This window comes from Anopheles funestus, chromosome 2RL (assembly GCF_943734845.2).
Source record: "Anopheles funestus chromosome 2RL, idAnoFuneDA-416_04, whole genome shotgun sequence".
NCBI lineage: Eukaryota > Metazoa > Arthropoda > Insecta > Diptera > Culicidae > Anopheles > Anopheles funestus.
In genome coordinates, this window is record NC_064598.1 from 58,969,717 (window position 1) to 58,988,493 (window position 18,777).

Sequence of the window (18,777 nt, forward strand, 5' to 3'; positions counted from 1 at the left end):
TGATTTTTTTTATTAAATTTGTAATCACATAATGCGGAATGATCAAAAGAACGCAACCTCATTACATGACAACTGTGTTTGATCCATAAGTATATGGTGAGGTCGAATAAATTTGAGCAAAATTTGTGGTACCTTTGACAAACTATAAAAATTTACAAAACAATCTTTCAACCGTTTATGATTTTGCGTCAAACAAATTGTATCACATCAATTAGCACTAGTAATTAGACTTTAGTTTTAGTATACTAATGTTCTGAAAATACATTCTGAGCTGGGTTGTCAGCCGTCATTCTAGTTACGTGACGAGGAGAATGTTGATACCTGTTGTATATTAAGCACAATATTATAGGTCACATAAAGCCTACCATTACTGCGTCTCGATTGCCTTCTGAGTCCTTTTGAGCGTCCGGTTGTCCGAACAAGAATAAAAATGGTTTTCAGTTTTGAAAAGATCCATGAATCCTGTGTTGAAATCCGATACTTTGAAGTTTCCGACCGTCGTGGTATGTTTTAATTATTTACCAGATTTAATTGTTTTCAGATTGTTCACTTCTGCGAGACAAAATTTCACTTAGTTAAAGTTGTTTTAACATATTTGTGTTTGTATAAGACTTTTTTCCTTTTGCTGGCCTAATAAACAAGATAAATAGAGGTACTGTTGAAAAATGTACTGTTGGGCTAAAGAAACAGGTCATCATCTCTTTCGAGGTCTTTCATTTTCTTTGGATCAAATCCTATGGACTTTAAATAGACGTAGAGTTGTGTGACGGGTAATTTCAGCTCATGAGGATATACAAGGTTTATTGTCAGACAATATTGTATTACCATCATTTTAATTGCCAAAATTGAACTGTTTTCCGATACTATCACCGAAACACTTGAACAAGTATAATTAATGTCTAAAGATGCGTGTATTCCTGGAAATGCGCTCTAAAGATGTAACATTTTATGCGTTAATTCTTAAAAAACCTCTATTATCTGATTGATTCTTTAGTATTTTCCGATTCATTGAAGCTACAGCAAATACCTTGTATTGCATATTATCGGATGCAAACATCCGATTTCTTGATAGCCGAATCTCATGCATCGCATACCGTATCCTTGTGTTGAGCAGGAAACAGTTCAATAGTCCTTGACCAAAATCTCCGATGATTTTAATAGGTTTTCATCTTCTTTCAATTGACATGAAGCGTCGGTCGTATTGGACTCGTCGGCTGAAACTTTATAAAAAAATGCATTACTAGTTCGTCATTAAAGCAAAAAAAGCCTACAACAAGTGATTAAAGCTTTTAATGGTCCGAAACTCAACGTGTTGGAAATGATGGGGCATTGGTTTGAGGAATTTAATTATTACAGCACATCATTATGTTTGACTTTACCAGATCTTAATCAAACTTCCCATGGTTTTTAGCTTTTTTGTCGTTTTCAAGTAATTAAATATTTGTGTAAAGTTGCAGGACGACAAACAGAGAAAGATAGATTGTGGCCGGAGTATGATAGAACAATTTTAACATTATTTTTATCAACTTCCTTGGTCTTATCTAACTACGGTTTTCATCGTCTTTCTGATACTAATTATTCTTCGAGGCTCATTACTTCTATTTTTTTTTGTAATGTATTTAACATACGTATGTAGAAGAAATATTACTAATAATTCTTATTTTTTAATATTATTGTTTCTAGTCTTGTATTTTCCTAACAATTTTCTCCTGTTACTCATGATAATTGGTAAATATTATAAATCTTTTCTTGTAGTGGTATTATTACTAAATAAGAAATGGATATGAAAGAAAGTATCGTAAGAGGACCAAAATGTGTGGTACTTTGCAGAGAAGGAAGTATGATTCATGAATTATTGCCATTTTGTTCTATTCTGTATCGCAAAAAAAAGTACTTAAAACAAAATAGCTACTATCATTCGTTGTTAAAGCAAAAGTAGAGGTAAAAATAATTAGATACTCGTTACCTATGTGTGAAAGATCTGTTAGATTCTATCCTCGTTCGTTTGCAACAGCTGTATTAATAATCATGTTGGCGGAATAAATGGGTGAAAAATGTCTTTTAAAATGCAACGTGTTTCCATGTACCTCAAACCTCAAATGTTAAGTTCCTTTCGAGTGGCCTCTTTCCATCGTGTCCTGAGCAGTAGTGGTGAGAAAAATACGAAAACAAATGCCAGTGCCACTGATAGATGGGGATCATAAACCATATGCATGCCGCCACAGCACGCTTGAACTGCTGAATGTATGTAGTCGTCGCTTCGCGCGATGCGCGACAACACCGGCCTGTAACGCTATACTCGCTGCGCAGCACCACTGCGGTATTATAATGACGGAGTGGAACCGGATGTTCAATTCATAAATTTATGCGTCTAGGGCTGTGAAATTTGCTGACAGTTTCAGCGGTCCCGCGCGAAGCGATAAGGTGCATTAACGAAGTGAAATGACATGTTAGTTAATGAGTTCGTAATGGTGATGCTTGGTAATGCATCACCGCGATCAGTCGACGACTTCCCATGCCCGCATGCACCATTCCGGTGACCCATTACCCACAGTACACAGCCATCACATTTGCGCTCCAGGTTAGGTGCTTTAAAAAGCACTGGTCGGTTGGGTAGGAACATGGGTGACGGTAGGGAAGGTTTTGTAGAGAGTCGTCGCGTGACTAAATGTTCGTTATGCACTACTACGGCTGCGGTGATCAATTATGGGCACTGCACTGCTTTACTACATGCTCTGTTCGTTCATCGTGGCGAAGTCAGGTCGGTCAAACACTCGACAAAACCCTCTAAACTCAAGATGCCGATGACAGTTGAGACGGACAGTTTGCCCACCTACCACCCACAGGCCGTCGGACCTGTGCGTGTGCTCGATAAATCTTGAGTCAACGTATTCACATCAACATGCTGTTTGCTACTGCCTGTCGTATATCTGGCTCGGAATCATGGCACGCCACATGGCAATTTATCGTGATTTTGTAGCCTCGATGGTTTGTATGTGTACATTTATACGTCTATGACAAGTATGCATTAGCGCTGCAGTTTTTGTTGTCGTTTTGTTTTGTTTAGGTGCTGCTGCTGCTGCTGTTCCCGAACTAGGCTTGGTCCGTCGTCGTACCATTGGAGCGACCATGGGTTAATAAATAAATCACATGCTTTTTTTTCATAAAAGAGCACCGACCATTTCTCATACAATCTCAATCTCTGTCTTGCTAGGAGTTACAAATTGGCGTTCAACCGAGGAAAGGCTATATTGCCTTGATTAATACATCTTGTGCAGCGATCTTTAGGCCATGTTTAACGGTAAAATTGGTGCTTTGGAAATTTTATTTTAATTTATTGAAACGATCAATCATTGTTAAAATATGCTTTGCAGAGCTGAAATCATTGTTAGCAGCATAGTAAGCCTAATAATTATTGCTAATACATAGCCCTTGTTGCTTCATAGATCATACTTTTATCAAACCAAAAACACTTAATTTGTTATGTACTCTACTAACATTGAATCGCGTTGTATTGGGAAACAAATCCGCAAATCGGTCAATCAAAGCCGATTCAGAAAGTAAGATATTACGGGTGTTTTAATTACGTGCGATTCTTTCCCATTTAGTGCTATAAATTTAAGCACACTCACACAAAACGGTCTGATAAATGTGTACGTGCAAATGTTCATCTGATTGCACGACTTTTTGCTTTCCTTACACGAAAAAAAACGAACCGACAAGAAAGGCAATGCACACAGGTCTTATCGAGAGGGTCAAGGCGGCTGAATATGGAAAATAATTTCATTCCAAAACTTTGTCGACTCCTTCGCACCCTGGTACACCCGCGGCCAGTGCTTGCGCAGCTCAGACTCCGTTTATGGGTTGATTAATGTTACACAAGCTAAACCATATATAAACATGGTACGCTCGATGCCGCCATAAAACCGCATAAAGTAAATTGTTTTCGTGTCGTGGCGAAGCAGTGAGGCGAGAGTGCAATAGGAGAAGAAGGAAAAAAAATCCATTTAATGTCACACACCGCTCGTTTTGCCGTTTCAGTCCGTGCATCCGCTGGCTGGCTGGCTGGCGGCAAGGTGCCGAAGGTAAAAAGAAGTTAGTAAGGCAGGCATGTGAGTAAGTGAGCACCATGTTAACTGATCATAACAATAAATTCAACTCTACACAACTTCATCCGTTTCCAACGGTGCGCCATTATCTCACCCTCGTTACGAGGGCGCAGAGTGGGTAAACCTGATGAAAAATGAGTAGCTTTAGCTCGCGCACTTCGCCCTTCCTCGTATAGAGCAGTTTGCCTAGCCTTGCGTTCCGGGTGTTTCTCCCACCCGCTATTGGTTTCCGGCCGTCCCCGGTTGCGGCTCATATCTGGCATTTAATTTTCCTAAATGATATCTCACTCTCAGTCAGTTTAATGAGCAGTATAAGACAATTTCCACTGCCATCACTACTGCAGCTTTGGTTAATATTATCGTTATTATTGCTCCCATTTGCCGACCGACCGATGGACATGGTGCAATTTCTTTTATCGCCATTTTGGACCATGAAAACTGGCGCACATTACCAGCGCGATTACGCCCTTACGTCGTGGGTGCGCGAGATGATGCTGTTTTGTTCTTCACCACAGCACAGTTCGCTAGATTTATGGTCTCCGTTTTGCTGCTCGTAGCCTCCCCCCCCAATCCACATCCTTCCCACAATTTGCGCTTTACGTTGCACCCGGTCGGAAACGCAGACGATCGTAAGATGCCGGGCACGAGTGACATTAATTTATAAAATAATTACCCCGGCAGCGACAAGGAAATAAAATATTACCACTATATGAGAGTGGTTTTCTGCTTTACGACGAGACGTATAAAGAGTTTGGGCGCTTTTGTTTATTGGCCTGGGGGGCTTTAGTTTGGAATGGCGGTCCTATATTTACCATACTTTATGCTCTGCAGCGAACCAAGGTTAGAAGCGTAAACGTTTCTAAATTTACATCCTTTATACAAGGGAACACAAACGATGGTGGAAGTAGAAGATCATAGGTTTGTGTTACTAATGAAAAAAAGAAAACTAAACGTATATCCCAGAGGACAAAATAGCAAACTGTAGCGATGATTTTGTTTGAACATTTCATTTGCTGTCTTCAAGCTGTCGGCGGCGACTGTTGACATGTTTACTCTTGATCGTTACATGTTGGTCGAGCAGTGACAGTTTAGCCAATATCGTGCTTATAATTGTAACCTTCAATGGATTAATTGGACAGCTATGCTCTTGTCGACGTGTTGCAGTTAATGTTTTAGGCACTTCATATGAATAAAGTATAATTGATGTGGTAATTTTGTAACAGTGATGGGATTTCTGATTCCTATTTATTCTTTGTCTAGAATAAGGTTAGAAATGTGCTGTGAATAAATTTCACAAATAGTAATAAACTCCATGCATCCACCATGTTAGGATGGCGCAAAACGAATAGATTTGCACTGAGCAAATACACCCTGCTGATCATCATGTTGCAGTGTTTGCAATGCATACGTTCGCAACCACCCCGTAACACGACAGTAGCAATCAGCATCAGAAGAAGTGTAGAATAAATATTGTTTCTAAGATTTGGTATATCGTTTGAGCACCTCTCGAAGCACCTTTCGATTGGAAAAGAAAATATAATTACACCACGGGCGGTCTCGCCATCATCATCATCAACATCTCGTTCAGCACACTGTGGCGTGAAAGAAAAGGCCAAACGAACCGCGTTCAATCCGTTGTCAGTTGTAAAGGGAAGTATAGTAACAGCAATATGGTTGTAGCCATAAAAAAAGAGAAGAAAACAAAACACAACCGGTGGTGCTTCGTCGAGGACACTTCACAGGACCGCCTTCGGTAGTGGATGCTTTAGCCACCTTTAGCCAACATGGGAGACGGCACGGTTTGTGGCATTGATGATGGTGATGATGGCTTTGGCGGTCCGTTTCATAAATTGGGTGTGGAAAGGAAGTGCCGTCTGAGTGTGCTGGACGGAAAATAATTATGGCCCATTTGCCACCCTCACTCGAGCGCGCAGATTTAATTATATCGTTGTGTTCTGTTTCAAAATGATACCATCCCGAGTGGCTGATGCACACAAAATGGACATAATTGTACGGGGCGGGCATCGTGTTGAATCGCGTGCTGGATTGCGAAAGATGAAGCGGACCGCTGCTGGAAAGCCGGTTCAACATTCATCGTGATTTTTTTTTCAAACATAAACACGACCAGGAAAGCAAAAGTTTCATGTCAAAGAACACGTTCGAGACGCGTTATCAGAATTATTATTTTATCATTAAGTTTCATTACTATTTAATGCTTTTAATGTCAAAATTTCAGGACAGGAAAAGCATAAGGAAATAATGTGTATGACTTGGCGCTGAATTATAAACCGAATGATTGATTAAAACGTAACGCACCGGTATCGAATCGCAACGAAAGATTAATGGAATCATTCTTAAGCTGGTGGTGTTAATTTGAGTAAAACAGTACGCTTCCGCCACGTCGCGCCACCGGGCACTGTTCGAATCACATTGTCAGTAGTTAGTGGATGGAGACGGCTCTTTTTTATTATATCTCAAGTGCTCTCATCATTTTTCCATTACCCTTACCCACGGAGCAAGAAAAAGGTTGCCTCACGTTGTGCTGTTCCTTCGCTGCGTGTAAACGACTGGCGGCCAAGAACAAGGAACCCTTGTGCTTCAACATCGACGGTACAAGAAAAGAAGCGATACGAAATAGTAAGAAAAAGAAATAGTTGTGGCAGGACAGAGAGAGAGAGAGAAAGAAAAAGAAAAGAAAATCAACTAACCGGCATAAAGACCCGCACAACCCAATCTATCGCAATCTGAGCTGCATGTCCGACTGTCGGAATCGAGTGTAATTTTGCTGTCAGAATCGTGTTATTTTCCACTCCAATCTGCTGCGGCATTTCATTCTCTCTGGCCATGTAATCTTTCATCCATGCGTCTACGTCGAGTTTGGTTAAGGTATCAGCGAGGTCTTTAGCGGCAAAGAATGGGGAGGCAGAACTGGGCGATTTCCTCCTTCCTTCTTCTGTAAGTGGTCTGGTCGAAGCGGCAATGGACAAGCACAAGCAGCATTTAAAGGAAACTGGGGTGTAGAGTCGCTCAAGATCGCGCGGCCATGCCGGGAAGCATCGTTGCGGTGGTCGCCGACGGATGGACACGTAGCCGATCTTATGAGCGGGTGGGCGTTACGTTGTGAAGAGGTGCGATCATCAGTCCCATGATCCTTTCCGTGCCGATGCGGACACTCTACGCCTGTGTATCTAACGGCGTGGTGAGAGGAGATGAAATTTAGCAAATAATTGACAGCGAGCAAATGACGCCGAACGATGCTTGAAGGAGCGGCACAATTAATTGAAGCCGAAGGAACAGTCACTGTTGTAGACAGCGCGCGATTGCTGTGCTGATGCAAATTGAGACAACTGTGTGTTGAAAAAGGTGGCATCCATACCATCTGTACCATTTGAGGATGGTTTTGTGAGTAATATTTCTAGTGGTACTTAGCGCTTTGAATACATTTTTCATCAATGAAATAGTGTGAGGTACAGCGAACAAACATTTTTCACGGAGCGGTTGGAATGCTTGAAATTAAGTAATTAAAATCATTATTTTACAATTTCGGTTCGTTATAAATTTTTCTTGTTCATATTCACAAGTATGCATGCAAAATAAATAGAATTAATATTATTTTGTAGTTTGTTTTCTACAGCTGTTCAGCAACAACTATTAATAAACATAAAACGAACAGACCGTTATAATCAATATAACAAATGATCGTTTCGTTGGGATCTTGTGGGTTCGTGTAATAGCAATTATTAGTAAAAATCTGCGAATAACAATCGAACAATTTTTTCCTGTAGTTAACAAACATATTCGCATAGTTGTAGAAGTCCTTAAATGTTAATTGTAACCTATTCCGTGAAATTTATTTTTAAATTTCTTCAACTTAATTAAGAAGCTAGTATTACACTGTTTTTCACATAAAAGAAATATGTTCTAAATGTAAACACTAATTTACATTGTATTAAATTCATAATACAAATTAGGTTCATAGTTTGAAAAAATTTTTTTTTCGATCAAATACATATTCACACAATACAAACGAATCGAGTTTTTCTCCTGTAAACGATATTAATGAACTTAATAAAAAAGCTCTATGTACAGTTTATTGATCAATTGCCATTATCGTACGATCTCAGCTGTGCAGTTAAATAATCGCATCTAATATTTACCATTATCACACTGATCTGCAGTTCAAAAGTGCATCCTCGCATCATCAAGCCCATCACTGTCATCTCCAATCTCCAAATATGTAGACAGCAATGCGCTCACACACACACACACATGCCGTGCCTATTGCCGATGATTGGCACTGTGCGCTTTATCACCCTTTACAGCGTACTTTGAAGACGGAGGTTTTGTCTAGAACAATGATCTTAATAGAGTAATGGTATGCGAAAAGAACCAACTCTAGCTTTATCATGTGCGTGTATTGCTTGGACAGGGAACGGTTTGCCACACATCAAAAGCAAATGCAACCATTACCCGATCAGTAATGCTACGGTGTCGGTGCAATAAATGAGACACGCATGAAGCAAAAGCAAGCAAAAACACATGCCTTCCACACGCCACACATCAATCTCAAATGTGTGCGCGCATTGCTGCGTGCCAACCGTAAGTGGGTAACGCAACATGACGGAAAAGATCGGGCAAATGCATCTAACTCTTGTCCGTTCGCTGTCTTTTTGAGGCCGACACCGACACACAGTGCGGATGATAGCTGAACGGGCAACGTGCAACATTGCCGCGAAATCTGTCAATTTGATGTCCATAGCTGAACAGGAGGGGGGTTTCGTATTGCGGATCGTAATCAAAGTCAACAGTGAATTTCTCATTCGAGGTTAAACAGCATCCGCCGCTCATCGGTGGTGCTTCTGGGTGGTAATGCCGCTGCTGCTGCTCGCGGGGGTCGAGACGAGAAGGCAAAAATAATAATAACAATAAACGAGCCACAAAACGACATATCAAGTCAGGGGTCCGTTCCCCGTGGTGGCCTATGTGTTACATATAGAGGCTTTTTTCTGTTTTGTTTTTTTTTCGAATCCGCTCCGTCTCGAGCAACCCAAGGGTGTGAACAAAGTACGCACATAACGAGCCAGCGAGCATCATCATCACCACTGCCACCACCACCACCACCACCTGCGTCGTTCGTTTCCGACTGGGGTTGTATGCAATTGTGTTTGTGCGCGCTGTCGGGACTGTTTGGTGTGTGCGGCTTCGTTTGGGCTTTGTTCAAATTTATGCTTGACGTGTTAAGTGGTTTTCTCGGAATATTGCTCACTTTTGTTTACTTTTCATGGGTTGTACATCTTCCTTTTGCTCTCCGCGCATCGTTCGTCCTGTCCCTCATACCCTCCTGTGGTGCTATTTGAACGCGCATCAAAAGAATCTCTTTATTGCTCCGACGGCAGCAGCGCCATGCGATGGATGGGAGAGCTGAATCGCAGTAGACCGAGCTGGTCTATGTGTGTGCGTTTGTACGGTTTGTGTCGCCATCGCACCGCACACTGCGAGAAATGAGAGAGCGCGCGAGAGTATGGGAGAGTTTAACGTGAGCGAACGAGCGTAGTAGTGTGCGTGATGCAGCAATAGGGCGCTGCGATTGGTCGAAACGGGTCATTCATCACACGGAATCCATCATGAAAATTTCGCCTCGCTCTCAGCCGCAGTTCATGGCAGCTTGCGACAGTCGCTGAGCAGGAGTCCAACTTTGTCTGCGAAGCTAAACGGTTCGACAGTGAACGTGCTCGTCGTCGTCCTCGCGTCAAAATTCCGCTACGATACACTGTGTGTGCAGCCGCCGTGGATTACTACCTTGTGTCTGTGTGTATGTGTGCATATACGCAAACGATTACGCATTGAAGGAATATGATCAAACAGCAAATGTGTTAATACGCAACCATTGTACCGTGTGACACGTGTGTAAGAAGGTGTTGTGTGGGGTGTGCTGTGTGGATGGATGTCAGCGAAGGCCACAGAAGTCAAAAGGAAAGTGTTTTCAAATGGTTGTGGTTGAATGGTGATTGATTGGGTAAACAACAAGCACCTAGCGAAAAAAGGAAAGATCTGTCTGTTATTGTAAACGTCTATCATCGTCGCTGTAGCAACGCAGTTGCGTGCAGTGGATTTGAAGCTGAAAGAAGCCGTTGAAAAGTGTACGAGTGAAGGCGAACGAGATCAGCCGCAACTCATGAGAATCGTTTCCAGGTTGAGATTTGTTTTAGTGTGACTACTAAACAAATTAATTGTGTGTGTTTTTTTGAACGTATCAATCACCGTGTTCGTAACACGACAAATCGATCGAGTCGTGGGAAAGTGGGTGCGTGTGTTTTCTTGTTGAAAAAAAAAATATGATCACACAAAACGATCTAACATGTGAAGGTTTCAGCATGCAAATAAATCAACCATTTGCAGTGCAAATACTGCATCGCCGTTAATTGTGACCGCGTTCATGCGTAGCATAAAACAGAGTGAATAGAGAGAAAGAGAGTGAAGTAATATAACCGAGACGAAACGGAACGTTGAAAGAACCTTGACAGGTGTGAAACATACAAATCGACAGATAAACTACACGAGCGAGTAACTGAAGTGGTTGGTGTGCGATCGTCATCGTGTTGAAAGTGCATTAAGTTGTTCTTCCCCCCTGCCAAAGACCGCCCAAATGGTAATACTAGAAGGCACCGCAATGTTACAAGTTGGAAATAATCAATATCTACAGCCGGACTACCTTTCTCCGCTTCCGACAACGGTAAGTAATGTCCCATGCATCAAAACGCGTGTTGAGTTATTTGTGTTATTTGTGTTGAGTAACGCTAATGCTAATTTTACCCTATTTTCGCTCTTCTTTCCAATCGGCAAACAGTTGGACGCGAAGAAAAGTCCCCTGGCATTGTTGGCGCAAACGTGCAGCCAGATCGGTGCGGATCCGGGCAACATTACGGTCAAATCGTTGGTTTCACCGTCGGAAAAGAACAAAAAATCATCGTCCTCCAATAGCTCGAGCAGCAGCACCAGCAGCACATCATCATCCGGCAGCAATTCGTCGGCATCGTCCCAGGTCGATCCGACGTCCCACTCGTCCGCGTCTCGATCGCCGTCGGTAAAGACGGACAAATCGGACGCATCGCCGGAGATAAAGCTCGCCTTCAAACCGTACGAGATGAATGTGCTAACGACGAAAGTGAACCTTAGCAAAGCGCCATCGGTTGACGATCGTCCGTCGTCAAAGATGAGCAGTGGAAGTGACGTGTTGAACAACAACAGTGTGAGCCAAATCAATAATAATAATCATGGTGATCACGGCGGCCGCAAGGACGGCCGGGCCCTGTCACCGCGTGGTAGCGCCGATTCGCCAATGTCTGGCCGGGGCGGTGGTAGTGCTAGTGTGAAGAGTAACGAGAGTAGTGGTGGTGAGCATGGTGGTGGCAATAAGTGCAGCACACCGGAAGCCAACCGTAGGGCTTCATCCGCCGGTACGCCCAGTGATCGTGAGAAAGTGAGTGGTAGCAGCAGTGTAGGAGGTGGTTCCGGCCCTTCCAGCAGTCCGTCGGCTGGCATGATGCATCCGGGTGCGTTGCCACCGTCGGCCGCATACAAAGCGAACCCGTACGGCATGAGTGCGGCCGGTTTGCCGAGCCCGTCGGGGATCGACCACACGAACCCTGCCTTCCGGCCACCTTTTGCCGGTGCATTTAGTCATCATCATGCGGCCATGCTGGCAGCCGCCGGTTACTCCGGTGCAGCAGCAGCGGCTGCGGCAGCTAGTGCCGCCGGTGCCAATCCGTACCTCAGCTACACGCGCGTCAAAACGCCTTCCGGAGGTGAAACGTTAGTGCCGATCTGCAAGGATCCGTACTGCACCGGATGTCAGTTTTCGGCCCACAATCACCAGATGATGATGGGCAGCCAGTGTCCGGCCGGCTGTACCCAGTGTGACCACCAGAAGTACATGGCCATGGCTCTGAGCTCCATGCCACCGGCCGGCTATCCGGGCTATCCTCCGCCCTCGTCAGCCGCTGCAGCAGCAGCAGCAGCTGCGGCCGCAGCCGCAGCAGTAAATTCCGGCGGATCGCAACCACCGGGAAGTGCCGGTGCCGCAAGCCGGCCGTACATGTGCAACTGGGTCGTTGGTGACTCGTACTGCGGCAAACGGTTCAATACTACCGATGAACTGTTGTCCCATCTGCGTACACACACCGCCAACCTGTCCGACCCGGCAGCGTTGGCACTGCAGCAACAGCTGATGCCGCTGAGTGGCATTTTCCCGCCTACATCGCTGCATCACCATCACCGAGGCTACCCGAATCCACCGCTTAGTCCGCTGTCAGCCGCCCGGTACCATCCGTACGTGAAGCCCGGTGCCATCCCGACGGCCCTGCCCGGTTCACCGTACAGTGCGGCGGCAGCAGCGGCTGCGGCCGCTTTCAACCCGGCGGCTGCCTTCGGCCAGTACTACTCACCGTACGCGGCCGCTCTCTATGGACAGCGCATGGGTGCGGCAGTACACCAGTAGAGCCAGAGTTGGCAAGAATTGTGACTGTGTCTCGTGTTGTGAGGTTTTGTTTGTGGCGCAATTCTAAAGGTACAGAAACGTCCCTTTTGGTCCACAAAAAGGACTACCAAGAAAGGCTGTCCGATGCGTACAGCGAGGGCACGAGCAAAGCACTAAGAAACGGCAACAACAACAACGTAAAACCGAAAGTGTCCAATCGTGTTTGTTCTATCAACTGTGATATTAAGATTATTCTTCAACTGAGCGGATGGATAAAGTGGGAAGGAAATAGTAACACATTAAATGAAGCCGAAGTGCTGTTAATACAAGCGTAAAACATCGAGGAACATTTCAACTGGAAGAACGCTACAAAACGTTCGAAAGCTACAGTGCGTTTCATCCGAATAGTGAGGATAGAGCTGGATTACAAATCATTCATACTTAGATCACAGTTTGCACACAACACACAGCTACTATTAACTTGTAGATTGTGTCATGGACATTCGGGAGGGAAAAGAAAACGCATCCACACAACGATTGGAGATTGCGCCATTTGCCTACAAAAATCGATCAAATGCTGTTAGTTTGTTCAAAACAATTCATAACTATTCGCGGTAAAAGAGAGGCTCAAGAAAGGCCATCCAAAACGAAATGTATGTGTGTGTACGTGCGCGTTTCTGTAGTAGATAAATGATCATCAGCACACGTAACGTAGTGTAACGCCTGTAACGCATGTAAATCGAAAGATCGTTTTTTTCATCTTTCCGAAAATCCTTTTCGATGCAGTGTTAATGAAGAGGAGATCCTAGTGAAGATTTTATCAGTATAGCAACGATAAGATATGAAGAAGAACTTTATTCTGTCTTAACGCAGTTGTTGTTGACGGAACGCCTTGATGATCCAGTAGGAGATCATTTCAGTTCAATCCAAGCTGAAAAGGCATGCGTTAGTCGAGAGAAACTTTGTGCGCATTTTGATCACACTTTCTTTGAATCGGAACTTGATCTAAATATATAAAACAAAATCTCTTACAATCGTTTTTTTTTGTGTTATTGTGTCATTCTTCCGTACAAAAAAGAACCCCACAATCTCTCTCTCTTTTATACGTGTGTGGCATATTAGCTTATCCACGTAACGAATCTTGCACACTAAATACATTGTTTCGGTTGCTGTTCACAGAACCGCATTTTTTTTTGCATTTGTGTTGCTGTTGCTAAATTGTTCATATATCATCATCCTTAACAAATGCGCAACATCATGAGTAAGGAAGGAATCCAGAATGCATTACCCTGTATCGACAGTTGCTATTTATTATTGCCGTGTTATGTTTCGCACTTTGGCCGCTTTAGTTTGCCGTAGGATCGGGTCGAAAATTGGAAGTGTAAAGTAAAACAAAACACATAAACCATCCCATCGGAGATGGTTGCAAAAGCAGGGCAGCACAATAAAAGTTGCATTCTTGAGATAATAAAGCAAAACGAATCAACTGCTGAAATGAGGTGAAGAATAAATAAAGAAGAAACACGAAGAAGCACACAAGCAAAAAGGAAGAGAAAAGGAGAGCAAAAGATACAGAGATTAGCAGTGAAAAAAGCGAGAAAGAAAAAAACAAAACAGCGGCAGGTACGACGAGTTGTGCGTTGAAATTGTAAATATTCAGACACGGTGCAACACGAGCAAAAGAGCGATACGATAAAGTGGATAAAAAAGCGACCGAAGGAAACAAGCTCGTTTGTAAGAGAAAAATATGGAATTTATGAACCTGTAATAAATCTAAAAGGCAAAAAAAGGAACAAAAAAATATGAAAATAAAAGGAAACGCCACATCCTCTATTAATTACAAACCACCGATCTTCTTGACACTTTATTCCCCCCAATGCCCAATCCGAAAGCCCATCGAACCCAGTTAACCGGATGAGGTTGCTAATGGAAACGAATTCACGTACACAAACCGGAATGTTGTGAAGAAGAAGAAGCGAAAGACGAAAGCATGAAGAGAGAGACGGAAGGCTAATAAAAATGCTACGAATGTGTCGGGCTTTAATAAGAAAAAAAAACACACACACTACGAAATGATTCCAAAAAAACAAACAAGAAGAAGTAGAAATGGAAACGAGAAAATGGCACGGACGAATGATTTTAAAATGATATCATGTTTCGTTATTTATTAGTTAATTACCAAGCCTTTCAATTAGCACCCCAGAAGCACCCCAGAAATGAATGGCTGTCGGTGTGCTGGGTCGTTTGGCAGTTGTGTAGCATCCTTCGTCCGAAAAAGAAGAAGCAGGAAGAGGTCAAATAGGGGAGCAGGCTCTCTTTCTCACATACACACACACATATTCACGCGCACCGACCGGTGGGGGATTCCGTTTGCTTTGTGCTGTGTGTGGCGGCTTACGACGACGATGACGCCGCGTTGTTTGTCATGTTTGTCGGAATAAATTCCACTCTCGTTTGAGCGAAACATTTGTACAGTGCTCATTGTGTTTTGTATTTTGGGGTGTATTTCCGCACGGGAGAGCAGATCTCGTCATCACCGAGGGGGGCTTGTTGGATGCGCGTGTGTGTGTGTGTGTGTGTGTGTGTGTGTGGTTCGTCTCCATCTCCGTTGTTTTGCACATTTGTTTTCCAACATTTTTTTGTTGTACCTACTGGGAGACAGTTTCACTCATCACTTTTCTCTGGTAAATGAGAAAAAGTAGGCAATGAAGTACAGTGCTTGACAAAACGATCGCACGTGCTTTGTTATGTGATAGTAATCGCTGTCATTGCGCCTAATTGACCATTTTTCTGACAACGATTTCGCATGGGAGATGGGAATTTACAGCTAACATACTGACATGGAATTAGTCCAACAATCAAAACATTTGCTAGGGCAAACGTTTTGCACAGCACTGTACAGCAAATGACGAGGGAAATAAAAGGCTAAGCTCTACTAAACCGAAGCAACGAGGTTGAACTAATAAATTTTCAGCTTTTCAGACACACCATCGCTGCCACCACAACCACGGATTTTCTGCCCACATTTGGCTTGGGTCTGGTTTTGTGCACATCGAACGGAGGCTTTTCCCTTGCGCAGCGGCAGACAGACGAGATTGGGGCATGGGGATGGGAGCGCGCACATAGAAGATCTGCGACTGTGACTGTGCGATGGTTCGGGTTGCGAGTTGCGAATCTTTCGTCCGTCTGGTGCTGTCCAGGCGATTACAAGTATCAAAGCCGTTGCGCCGAATCGTGTATACGCACGCAGACACATCGGTGGTGTGTCTATTCGTGCGGCGTGCTTTGCAATTTTAACAGTGTTTCTTTTTTTTACTGTTGGCCAGTGTTTGGTGGTGCTGTTTTATTGCTCCAAGCGAACAAAACTGGCAGAATGATGAAGAAAAAAGATCCAAAACAAAAAAAAACAAAATGCAGGCAAAAACACAGTATAAAAGGGCCCACGGAAAAAGATACTTCTCAAAACCATTAATCACTCACGACAAGCAGCGGCGGCCGCGCAAGATCCCAATCCCGAGATGAAGTTATATAGCGGCCGGCCGGCAAAGCGCACGGAAAACGGGCGGGTAAATGGCGGAGCAAAAGAGAATGGCGTGCAGCAGAATGATGGCGCGATCGTACGGTCGAAGCCGACAATACAACACTCCTTCTCGGCGTTGGGCATTCTCGTCTGTTGTCCTGTGGCAGGCGAAAACTGAAATTTATCTGTAATTATCTTCGATTATACAGTCGTTATTTTTCTCGCTGCGCTCCATCGCTACTAAAAGGTGCGTCGAATGGAGGTGATAAGGAGACGAGTGCTCTTCTTACCGGAAACATAAGCGATATCCAAAGCTGGAACTCCAAAGGAAACTCACAACACGTAGAAAGATACATTTTTTTGTTGTTGTTGGTGTTGCTTTAGAGTGTTTTGCGTTCAATTTCTGCTCTTCAGCTCTTCTTGATACGGAGGGCTTCACGATTTTTATACTTTGCTTTCACGGTTTGCCATTGCATCGTTCGCTCTTGCTCACTCACCATTCACCACTGTCTCTCCTGTGTTGTGTTCTTTCTCTTCGTTGGTTTTCCTTTTTTTCCATCTCTTCATGCCGCAATGCCTGCTTTGATCTGATAAACAGGGTGTTCGAGCGTGTTTCTACTGCGGCTTGTGTTTACCGTTTGTGTCGGCGGCAGCACTGGGGTGTTAAGATTGAACGACGCAGTGAACGCGAGCACATGATTGAATAATGTAAGGCTCCTGATTTAAGTCATGTTTTCTGCAAGTCGTTAGGAACTGTGATATGATTTACTTCCATCCATAGCAGCATCGTTGCACCATAATAACAGTTGATGTTTGAATATCGGGTCCATTTCACGAGCGTCCTAAAATTAGCGGTATCGCTGATGTTTCTATCGATCTTAATTGTATGCAAATTTAGGGCGGAAAGAAAATGACCCCCATTAAATCCGTTCAACTAACCACGTGTTGTTGGATTTATTTGTTAAACATTATTGCATCCCCTTTCGTAGGTTCAAATGTGAAGCAAAGCAATAATGCAACTGATCGTGGCTCATACACCTATTAATAGATTTATGTGAACCGTAAAGTTGATAAGAACAAAATCGTAAGCGGGATTTGCTTTGTTTCTTTTGTACTACAATGTGTTGTAGATGATAACGTGTTGAAGTACAATTCACGCCAAGGAGAAGAAACCATTTTCATTGACAAATTTTAAAGATTTGAAAACATTTATTTTTAAGTTACTTGTTTTTTACATGAATGAAAAGATCTCCTTCAAAAGATCGTATAGAAAAGGTCTTCAGGTTGAAAAACATATAGTTTTTATGATTTAAACCATTGAAGAGAAAGCTAAAAACACCTGCGGTTGTTTCGTATTACCTTCCTAGAAGCAATCACAATTTATGCCTTAGGACAGCACATTCTTTGTGCAGGTTCAGTTAAATTGAAACATGATAAACCATTTCATAAAGCTGTAAAGTTGTTTTCGCTTCGCAAAATGTTTCCATTTGCAAACAATGTCAAACAATAAACGGACGGATCAGTTAACATTTTAACAAAACAAAAAATTTCACTGTGCCGCTGTCGGTCCTATTTTCAACACCGTCCGTCTGTCGGAGCAGCAGCAAAAATAATGACCGTCATTTTTAATGGTGCCCATTTTCGAGTCATAAATAGTACTTATAAAATTATACCCCATTTCAGCTTGGGCTGACCAATTTACCCACCGTCAGAAAAGACATATCGACCACCGACACACCGGTGACGGGTTGATTCGGGTTTCATCTTTTTTTTTACCAGTGGCTTTTTGCCTGGTTGTAGGCAAGCGGTCAAATACTGCTTCTTTACAAAAAAAAAACTAAATAAAGAAAAAAAAAATCGGCAAGCCCCTTTACTCGTTCTGTTTTCGTTACGTTCGGAACTGCCGCCGTTACGGGTGTCACTGCCGGGCTAGAGTGTAATGGTGGTATCATATTTTCTCAGCATCGAGCGAAAAATCCAATTGAAGGAAACATAAATCTTTCTTTGCGCCAACTTTCCGCAACGGTTCGGTTCTCTGCGTCTTACGTTCTTCCCCGGGCCTCTTAGTCGTTGGTTTGACATTTCGGTCTGACTAATGTTCATACTACGAACACTACGAACGAACGAAACGGGCGTAAAAGCTGTCTCTTGGGTACACAAAGCACAGGGTTGGGAGTGGGTTTGGGGTTGGAAGTTTGTGTGAGCGCGCGCGTGTGTGTGTGTACGGGGCGACTGGGGTTTGTCGTTGTGCTGTCACCGCGTGTCACTGGGCACATGCATGTGGGGCCCTCCCATCTTTGAGAAGGGCCTGTCCCCCTCGCTTCAGCCCAGGATGTTAACGTACGGTGTAAAACGCAGAAACACATCAACCAAACAGACAAGCTTGACAGGCAGCGAATTGCGCTGTGTAAGCCAAAAAATGGCTGGTGGCAGTAGGAAAAATTAATCTGTCTTGAATTATTATCGGACTTTGCCGTCAACTGTACAGAGGGGGACGACGGGGGTGGGCAGTAAGGTAGGCGCGGAAGGCAGGCGCAGTGCAGAAGTCAAGCGTCTGTCTTTTTAAAAGCCAACCAACAAATCCCGCTGTTAAGCAAAGACTAAATGTTGAAAGAGAACGGCAGCGAAAAGGTTTCACTCAAAAGGTGGTGGCAGGCAAAGGTAAGTAATTT

At 43.5% G+C, this 18,777-nt stretch overlaps 1 protein-coding gene across 1 annotated transcript; it reads left to right on the forward strand.

Annotated features, from left to right (window-relative positions):
* The first annotated feature begins 9,763 nt into the window (after positions 1–9,763).
* On the forward strand, positions 9,764–14,429 carry LOC125766009 (zinc finger protein Noc). Its single transcript, XM_049431581.1, has 2 exons — positions 9,764–10,842; positions 10,957–14,429. The coding sequence occupies exons 1-2, from the start codon at positions 10,756–10,758 to the stop codon at positions 12,604–12,606; spliced, it is 1,737 nt and encodes a 578-aa protein (XP_049287538.1). The 5' UTR covers positions 9,764–10,755; the 3' UTR covers positions 12,607–14,429.
* The last annotated feature ends 4,348 nt before the right edge of the window (positions 14,430–18,777 follow it).